This window comes from Anopheles aquasalis, chromosome 2 (assembly GCF_943734665.1).
Source record: "Anopheles aquasalis chromosome 2, idAnoAquaMG_Q_19, whole genome shotgun sequence".
In the NCBI taxonomy this organism is placed as follows: Eukaryota; Metazoa; Arthropoda; class Insecta; order Diptera; family Culicidae; genus Anopheles; species Anopheles aquasalis.
Genome location: NC_064877.1, coordinates 52,333,147 through 52,343,146, shown reverse-complemented (window position 1 = coordinate 52,343,146; position 10,000 = coordinate 52,333,147). Strand labels below are relative to the sequence as shown.

The following is a 10,000-nucleotide window of genomic DNA, read 5'->3' as shown; positions in this document are numbered from 1 at the left end:
GAATTAGCGGGCAGGGACGATTGGGCCATTTGTTGCCACAATAATTGGTGCTATCAGCTACAATACGACCGAATTATGGCTAAGAATGAATGTAACGAAGGAAAGTAGTATGCTTCATTCCTAAATTATGAAAAAATATTGTGCGCAAACAAGTAAACGATTGGATGCATGAAGGCAATCCTTATCCATTGCTTTTACAAACGAACATTCTTTGAATAATGTGTCCGTATGGCATCACATGACCGTTTCGGATAGAATAAAAATCAATTCATGAAAATAGTTCGGATAGTTTGTAGCGTAACCGAAACCATGGTGGATTAATGATTAACTTATTTGGTGTTATCATCCGATACCCATAGTAAACATACTTATGGTCACGGTAACACGCTCCAAGGTCAACAGCCGAAAACGGAACATGAGACAATGAAATAAAAGATTGAGGCATGTTTTGAGAACAAGAATCCCAGGTGGATAAATCATTACGAAATGTACGTTTGTTACCTTTTTCGATGACAAAAGTGACGTAGGATTCAACCCCAATACAGTCGCCGAAGCTGTTCCAATGCCTCTCCCGTCAAGGTGGTAGTTGGTTTCAGGTTGCGGCAAGGCCAGACGATCACGTCACGCCGGTGAACCAGACCCAGCCGACCGCACCGGGTTGGTGGTGTCTGTATGACTGTGTTCTACGCACAAGCACATATATTTTCGAAGCGATGCCTCGGCCTCGAGTCGTTATTACTCGAGACGATCTCTGGAAGATTCGGCTCAGCAATACCGCTGAAGGGATACACCTATCGGTACACTACTGTTGCCAATTGGAAAACACTTCATCCTTACACTTACACTACTTGTATGCAAACCGCATTCATGTACACCAAACCAAAATAGTAGTTTTAATCTGAGCTGCACAGAGTATCTCCTAATTTATAACAAACAGATTAATTCTTTGATCGTGAACGATTCAATCACCTCAGCTAGATTTAACGCCGGTTTATTCAATGATTTCCATTGTAGCCGACAAAGTACAATGATATTGCTAAACGCAAATTGTTGCATTGGAAGCAAATAGCACATTTAATCTAACATCATTCAACTGTTTTATGAAACACAATCAACACAAACCGATTAGTAAAACACCCGATACTCTCTTCGTGAAACGGTACGCTACTACTATCGATCTGGGCCACATTTATGGCTACGGGCTGAACGCAACCATACACGAAGAGAGTCGGTAAAGTACTAAGCCGGTTCTCAAGCACGCATGTCCCAGCCGCTATACATGCCGCATAAACATTAGTCATAGCCCATGCATCTGATTCATCGCGTCGAAAAAGAGGAACAGCCTCGAAGTAAAAGAGAACCGTAAAGAGAGGGAAATGGTCATAGAGGTGACTTCAGCGAGTTTGGCTTGTAACATATTAAAAGGTCGAGAGTGTCTGAATGCTAAAATTTAACGTTTTGCACTCGTGAAGGGAGTGGTGTAAAATTCACCTTTGCCCCAACACACCACAGAAAGCAAGAGAGAAAACCTCTGAGATGCCGAGCACAAAAATGGTTGTTCGAGAACCGGTTGCGTCCGTTGTGTCCTCGTCTTTCATGCGTGTAACACTAACTTTCAGTGGCATCGAGCGTAACATCGAGAGCGGTTAAATACCGAGTCATTTTGTCCTGTTCATAACCGCGTTTAGTAAAAATACTTCACGATGACGTACTGCTATTTTTAGATCTATTTGTACCATTTTCTCTCCAAGCACCATACTATAGCACGATGATCAAGTGGGATAGGATAGCATGAAACAAAAATGGCGGTTTATTCTGTTTTATTCAATTGCTCAGCAAAACATTGCAAACATCGCCGAAAACTCGACAATTTCTCTCTCACACAGGAGAGAAAACTATCTGGATCGGGAAAACACATTTTGTTGTTTCAAAATCCTATTACATACACAAAACTGTTAAATGTTCACTATATTTACTTTGCCAGTACTATATTTAATCCATTTTTAAGAGTCTTAAATTTTCCATTGCCTATCATTTGTTTTTTTACTACGACGCATGAAAAGAAGACTTTCTTTATGTTCATCAACTGTTTTATTATCTCCAGTAATTTGTCATCATTTTCAATCCGCAAACTACCAAATGCAAGCCAAATAAAAAAAAAGCTCAGGTTTTCTTCTAATGGGCCCTTTGTGCTGCAGATACTAATGAAGATGCTACTAAGTACGGCGAAGGGATACTAAGAATAATAACTAAGATATGTCCGTTGACCCATCGAGCGCCTTAGGTAGCTACAGCTACGACAACATTGCTAGTAAGTCGATTAATTGGCATTTATGGCAAAATTATTCCATAAACACTCAACGAAACGAACAGGGGTTGTCAACGAACTTGGCATACCTAAGACGCGCTCGATCGTGCACCATTACGTTGCAGAAAACAAAAAGAAAAAATGCAAAGCGTCAATTAGGCTATTTCTCCTTCCAGTTCCTCTGGACCATACCAAGAAAAAAGCACACGGTTTCAGTATTGCTGCTTATCCGGGAAATGTGACATTTTCCAGTTATATTGAACGTGCACACCCGCTCCTGTTAACGATTCAAGTCGAGTTTATCGATGTCGATGTTTATCAGGATAGAATTTGTGTCAAAGGGCAATCAAGGCTCAATGAAGGCTCGAATAGGACATACCGAGTTTGTAGATTGCTTCGACGTTGCGCTCGTGCAGCTCGATGTTACCGATCTACAGCCCTGAAGGAACTCTCAGGTTCAAGTCAACGACCATGCGAATGAGTTCGCTGTAGCCCTCGTCCTCGATAAGGTAGCTGCTACAAAATCGATGCTTCTGCAACAGGTGGTCGTGCTCAACGAACGATCCGCACTAGAAGCTCGAATCGTCCTGGCCGTTTCCATTGTTCGTGCCTGTAGGACAGTGCCGCCTTTGCAGTTGGGTTGAAAATTCACGAAACAAAGTCCAATAGAGAGCGCTGCATAAAGGGAGAGACCGTGAAAGCAAAGGTAAAGATTCAAGAACATCAACTCGCGTCCGACAACAATGTTGTGCTTATAGTTGATAAATAATCAGCTTGATGATCAATTGTACGTTGTATGTACGTTGCATGTATGTTGTATGTAATTGTATTCTATATATGTTTTACTTGGCGATTAGTGCATTAAATTCAGCGACACAAGTGTTCGTAAAATTGTATAAAAAAAAAAGTTTCTTTCTGTGGTAAGGCCCACTGACTTGTTGCTACTTTTCACTGCGGCCCGCATAGTAATATCAGTTTGCGACCCCTAATCTAGACGATGCTCAAAGTGTACAGTCCATTGTTTGATGAAAACCCTACCTTTGCGAGTAAATCATTACACCATCAAAGTTCTCGCATACACTGCACAAGCAAAAGAATAGTTCCCTGTGCATCTCAGAGCCTAATCAAGCGTTAATAAGTCCATAAATACATGATTAACCAAACGAAAGGAACATAAGGACGACAAATAACGTGGAGTGGAAAACCAACACAATACAATGATTAATTCAAATAGTTAAAACACAAAAAACCTGTAAAAACCCGAAAATGACGAATGTGTAGCCTCCTTAAAAGCCTCATAAGTTACCTAACATTTAGATAGGAACAAATGATAAGCCTTCGATGAGTTTATAACAAAAAAAATCGGGTGAACTGGCGTCGATATTCCATTTATTTTGTAAACGAAAACGGAGTGAAGGTTGTGAAGTACCAAAAGGGATTTATCTTGCGTTCTACTGCCTGCTGGTGCTAATCGTTCATTAAAGTAATATGCACAAAACAGTTAAATTATACTTACGAAACCTGTCAGAGTGATTAGTGATAAATACTATGAGTGGAAGTTGTTCATCATCCGATCAAAAAGGACACCCAGGCTAGTCCTCTTCCTTCCTGTAATAATATGTGTGCAATTTAAATGAAAAATCATTAGAAAAAATCTAGGATTATGATACAGTTTATGATGTTGTGAACTCAAAAAATTATTTGATTACTACAGTTGGGTCTGTGTTATAAATCATATTTCGTAGCAGTGTTTTTAAAATTGATCTATTCACTCTACACGCTATGAAATGCACTTGACAATCATTTTTAGGATGCAACCGGTTTCATGCCAGTGTTCATGCTCTTCATATGTAGTAAAAAGTAGTAAGAATCTTTGAATAACTTCGTTTAGCGATTACAATTAACAGGTCAAGGAAATTGTTCTGCATTGCTGCTCGACCGAAGTGGAACGAATCATGGAAAAGAGCGGGATTGATTCAACACCTTCCTCCGCATGTTGATCCCTAATATCATCGAGTCAAATAAACCATATAAAGGAGCTGTTTCCACGTGAGGTACAGTTATATGCCTTGCATCTGATGGTAATCATGGGGGAAGCAATAGATTGCAATTTGTATTATTTTGCGTGAGTTTTGCCAAACGGATTGCTGTAACGAACAAAAGGAATCACATACATCAACTAGAAGAGTATTTTTAAGATTAACCATTGGCAAATCCATCCATTCAATTAATTTACCCTACAATGGTAGTGTCGCAAGATTGCAGCTCAAGACTATCATTCCTGGTTTCTTACTATAAAAAAAATCAAAATAGTTTCTGGGTGTTTGCAGGTACTTACAACACGGAGATGGATTGCTCCGGATATTTAATGCTAGTCCGATTAGGGGTCGCGGGATCGTCATTTAATTGGAGAACAAGCCATCCGTTATCATAATTGTAGGTCACTGGAAGAAGAATTCTATCGTTACTGCCTCAAATTGCAAAATTACCTACCATTCCCACTTTCTTCAGCCGAGCCGATTTGTTTTCATTTTGCGCTGGTTCTACTCGAAAGTTGGCCTCGACTGCTGGACTTTGGGGCACAAATTTTGTACCAGTGTGCGTGTCATCTGTGAAATGCGGTTAAAACAGATGACGGTTTGAAAACAACCGCGATTCGATTGTGGTTTTGTTGTTGGGAATTTGGGATTCTGGAAGGATTTAGGTTTTTACGCGTGCACAATGGAACATTTACTACAACGAACTGCTAAGCAAAGAGAGTGCATGGAGAGTCTGAAACAAGGTTGATATGGCAAGCTATTTGTTATGAACGAATTACCCTTACCGGTCCCCTTTTTTGTTACAGTAAACAAGACACCCGTCGAAAGCGAAAACCTGATGAAAAATTTGTCCCTACTGAGCGGTCTTTTGGAGCAAGTCAGCATGCGGAAGCTTAAATCTCGTCGTCAACAAATCTTCTTGCCTACAGCGACGGAACAAGATGTATTAAATCTGAACAAGCTGCTGGGACTTATATACGGTAGCCTTAAAGATTATACAAAACTGGAGACGTTGACGCATCACGCAGGGAGAGGAGCAAAGCCGTTTGAAAAGCAAATGATAGAAATCCAACAATTAATCGATCTAATGTCTATTGAGATTACGAAACTTAAAACTGTTAGTGATGCCATTGAGAGCATTCATACGAACTATGAAGCTGAGATTGGTCGTATTACCAACGAGCCCGATAATGAAGCGGATCTCTGAAATACCGGCAGATGAAAGTGGCCGGAATGCTCAATAGAAACAGGCAGTAGATATAGCATATACTAAAAGAATTAGCAAATTCCTCACCAAACGGAAGACCTGAAAAGCAACTGATAATTTGTCTGTCCCTTCGAACGTTTAGCTGTTGAGAAAGGCAGACTCTCTCCGATTCTCTCTGGTATACTCGGAATCTCTTTGATATTCAATTTTCCACTTCACATCCCGGAACATGCGCACGTGAGGCATTGACGGGATGCAAAGTAATACATGTAGCAATTACAGCTATTTACCGCCACCTCAACTAAATATCGGTTCAATACCTTCATCAAACGCAAGCTCCGCGATAGGCACGATCTTTGTATGGTGTTTTGTACAAGAGAAGTTAAGCAATAATTATTCCACAAGTATGACACTAAATTTTGGAAATAAACCATCAAAAAAGCCGGCCAGGACATTACGTGAATGTAAACAATAGATATTCAGGATCAGGAGAGGAACCGGAACAGGTGAGCGTTCGCCGGCACCAACTGAACAGATAGGAAAGGTTGAATGAGTCAAGTCTCTGAATAAATCTCGGCTCTCACGTGCAGCTTGTGCAAGCCGGATGCTCTCCCGGGCACTTTGTGCGCTGCTTTCTATGGAAGCGCATCATTAATTGGGGTAAACGCCTTTTCATCTCACAGTTTCAAGTGAGTGCACAATTCCAGTAGTAATGGTGAACTATTGTCTGTTGCTAAAGCAAAAACGCTGCGGGAGTATCCGCTCTTAGTAGTGTCCAGTGAAAGGATCTTATTAATGATGTTCGATAAGTGAAGGTGAACCGATGATGAATGTGATCATTGCCATCATCCGGTTCTGAGGTACAAGATAATTAAACGACACATAAGTGAGCTAATAGCAGATTGAGTTTATAAGAAGATAATACCGAGAATCCATACCTAAACTAGTTAAATACAAACCCCAACTAATCAACATTTATAAAATTATCTTTAAAGACACAAAAAACGCAATCCATATATTTGTGGCAAGCAATTAGCTTTTACATTAAACTCTTCGCTCACCATTTCAGCTAGTGTAAATGAATATTTTCTCCGGAGAGAACATAGCACAACGGGATATAAGAGTAAAAGAATTTCGTGAAGTCGATTTAATTAATAACAAGAAAGATAAGGGAAATGTGAATTCTTTTTAATGATATTTCAAGTTACATTTGAATCAGTCTTCAAGAATCCCGCGTTCATCTTATTAAAGAAAGGCTATTTCATTCATAGCCTGAATGCATAAAGTAGCGCGGACACTGATGGAAGGTGTCTGCTGTAGTGGACAACAATTAAATCAGACCTACACATTTTGGCGTCTCAGCTTATGTAAGTTTATGTAAGAATACGAAACGGATACTATCATTTCGCATTCTTTTTACCGATATGAATTTTCGTCAACACGGAAAAATTTTGGCGCACGTGGTCATCGCGACTTTTACTAACATGAGAAAAGCACTTAGTGGACGCTAAATTTATTTTTACTCAAAAAATGAAAGCTTACCATATGAATAAAACCATATGTTTGGCTTGTATCTTATCTGGTTGGTAATATTCTGCAAAAAAACTAAAACCATTAACGACTTTTCTGCATCTGTGCTGTTTTTGACCACCAGTCACCCATTTACTCACCATGTTCAGTGCTCTTGATCACGTCCACCGAGCTTAGTTCTTTCCGTTCGCAACCATGCACGATCGTATTAAGGCCAGTATAAAATACCAATCGCAACCGTAACCGCCTTTCAGTTTAGTATAGATTGTGATCGCGAAAAGGTGTTTTTTTATTTATTTAAGAAGTGGAACCGGAATTATTCACAATATCAGTTCGTAAGACTATCTGTAATTAGACGAGTGAGTGAGTTGTGTACAGTAAAAATACTTACATGACTAACATGGCTAACAGACTCGCTTCAAACTTTGTAAATGACCGTATTGCATCCGGTTGGTGCATCAAGTGTTCTGAAATCTAAAATTTGTAACGTATTAAAAAATGTTATTAAAAACATGGCAAGAGGGTTTTCATCTAGCCACTTTGGTACCTGTTTTGAAGTTATTTCGTTGTATATATCTGTTGACCACATCAATATATTCAGCTTCACCATAACATGCGCAAACCGTTCGCTTAACGGTCGCTATTATTCAATTGAAACTCATAATCAGGTGGCTGGCAGATCCAAGAGACTGGAGCAAACATGCAAGAGTAAAAGAGCGCTTCATTCCGCTTCTAGACCATGATCAAGCTTACAAAAGGATTTGGGAAAGTATGCACGAACAAGCGCACCTTAATCGCGTTTCTGTCCTTTTCTTTATTACTTGGCCTACACATCAGTAGCGTCATCATCCTCTTGATCAGTAGCTTAGCGCGATTGGTTTAGACAAAATTCATTCCGTCTGCTTTGAATAAAATGTGATCGTCAAATTATCTATGGCGTCTGTATATTCTAACGAAACGCCTTCATCACAAACCTTGTTTGGAATGTAAAGTACGATAAATTGGTAGTGTTACTATCGCATAGTAGCCAATTTTCAATCTCAATTTTGTTTGCTTTAGGAATTCTACAACTAAGGTTTCAATACAAATCGTTATTCAATCACATAATATTTAATATTCATATCGCGATTTATCAAAAATATGAATATTAAATGTTATGCTCCATTGCATTTAAATTAATAGATATAATTCATTTTTCATGCAACGTATAAGAACTATGTGAAAAGTAAGTGAAGTGCTTAAAAAGTGAAATAAAACAGTATCCGTAGTCGCTTTCATTGCTAATCAGCTGGAAACACAAGTCTCAAGACAATGTTGAACGGTGTCAAGCGAAAAGTTTGTACCAGTTGGCGCCTAACTACGGTCCTAGCGTGTTTTCTTTGTATCATGCTGGGAAATAACGTTTCGGCTAGTGAAGATGAACCGACAGTCATCAGCTACATCAATCGTGATTCGGTCAATAAAAAAATTCTTCCGGATGTAACCAGTATTGCGCTGGAAGAAAATGTTCCAGAACAGTACCGGCCTGCAACCAAGCGATTTTCACGACTTTGGAAGGAACACATCAATGATATCAAGGGATACGACACAGTGGCAGGTGAGTAGTTGGCTGAGTTCGGTGCATATTGCGTAAGTTAATAATATCTGAGGCAATTTATTAGGACTATTTCATAACTCAGGAAGATAAAAATTGCCATATTCGGATTGGAATAGTTATTTCTTTTGAAAATGTTGGATGCTACATTAACATCGAATTGGAACATCTCATTGCGAAAAAAATGCTTTTTGTCATCTCCGAATTTGTCGAAATTCACGATCCAACAGCACTCTACCCCAGGCTAAAGCGTTGAAATGTTTGATTCGTCATGGTTCTTGATTAGCTATTCAATCCACGAATGATCGGCCAAGACGATGCGTCGTCCAAGTCATCCACCATAAATTTATCAATCTTTGAAAAATCTTCCACCAATGCCACTCACTACGTGAAACAACGTAATATAAACGGCATTATTGCAATTTATTCCCATGAAGGTTCAATAATCAAACTATAAGATTACCAAGTAATAATACATCTAAAATCGTAGACCAAATGTAGGCCAGTAAGGTGGGTCCCGCGAAGATATGTGGAAATGGAAACGAATGTATGACTAAAGTCGCGACGCATGTGATACACTGTTGCCTATATTTTGATTTAATTACGCACAGTTCATTCCAAGCACATTCACATTATGCAGAACGCAAGAATGGGCCTTTGAATCTAGGTGAACCACTATGTTAACTACGCTAATCGTGATCTTATATTTGATCTAGAACCAGTCTACATGTTGACCCTGAAATGTCTTGCTCCAAACTGTACATTTTTCGCTGAGAACTTGAAACATGCTAAACGATATGTCACATCCCTAAGAACATATTTCAAGTTCTCCCACAACATACTGCCATGTTTGTATCTTTACAGTGAATTCGTTCTGGTTCAGGCAAGAAGCTGTTCTTGAAATCCTTGATCGAAAAAAAATTATAAAACGACAAAGGACAACTGCCTTGTGTATGCAAAAGCGTAACTGAGCGGCTTAAATGATCGTTCTTTTGAACGCGATCATTGAAATCATATTTATGAGTTAGAGAAGAAACCTAGGTTCATAATGCTTTCAGGTCAGAGACAATATTTGCTCTTAAATATTTGATAAAAAAAGTATTGCTGCATGAAGTAAAATTAAAATAGATCAAATTTCATTCATCTAATCACTAAATCATTTGTAATGTCTCTTATTGGTATCTTATGAAACTAGATTGTTCTAAAAGAAATTAAATTCTTTTTTCTACAGATGTTGCCTTTACTTTGATTGTGCCCGATAAGATCGATGATGAAGCTTTCGAAAAGAATGTGACGAAAATTCGTGAGTTTTTATTCGACCA

The 10,000-nt window shown here is 39.0% G+C and overlaps 2 protein-coding genes across 17 annotated transcripts in view; one reads left to right on the top strand and one right to left on the bottom strand.

Moving 5' to 3' along the window:
• LOC126572774 (dnaJ protein homolog 1) overlaps positions 1 to 5,947 on the bottom strand; it is a 13,479-nt gene extending 7,532 nt beyond the window's left edge. The window contains exons 1-5 of one of the 7 annotated variants that reach the window (XM_050232396.1): positions 5,875 to 5,947; positions 4,802 to 4,917; positions 4,647 to 4,752; positions 3,825 to 3,916; positions 2,688 to 2,983 (exon numbers count right to left, since the gene is read on the bottom strand). The gene's annotated coding sequence lies outside the window, so the exon portion shown is untranslated. Of the gene's footprint in view, positions 1 to 501; positions 1,460 to 2,687; positions 2,984 to 3,824; positions 3,917 to 4,646; positions 4,753 to 4,801; positions 4,918 to 5,874 lie in introns of those variants that run through there. The other 6 variants (XM_050232401.1, XM_050232400.1, XM_050232398.1 and 3 more) reach the window with 6 other exon arrangements.
• The window catches only part of LOC126572773 (uncharacterized), a 6,817-nt gene continuing 2,752 nt past the window's right edge, over positions 5,936 to 10,000 (top strand). The window contains exons 1-3 of one of the 10 annotated variants that reach the window (XM_050232394.1): positions 5,936 to 6,060; positions 8,297 to 8,681; positions 9,910 to 10,000. The exon at positions 9,910 to 10,000 is cut by the window's right edge and continues 258 nt beyond it. In XM_050232394.1, coding sequence (XP_050088351.1) covers positions 8,396 to 8,681; positions 9,910 to 10,000 — 377 coding nt within the window. In that variant the 5' untranslated portion in view covers positions 5,936 to 6,060; positions 8,297 to 8,395. The other 9 variants (XM_050232390.1, XM_050232392.1, XM_050232388.1 and 6 more) reach the window with 9 other exon arrangements.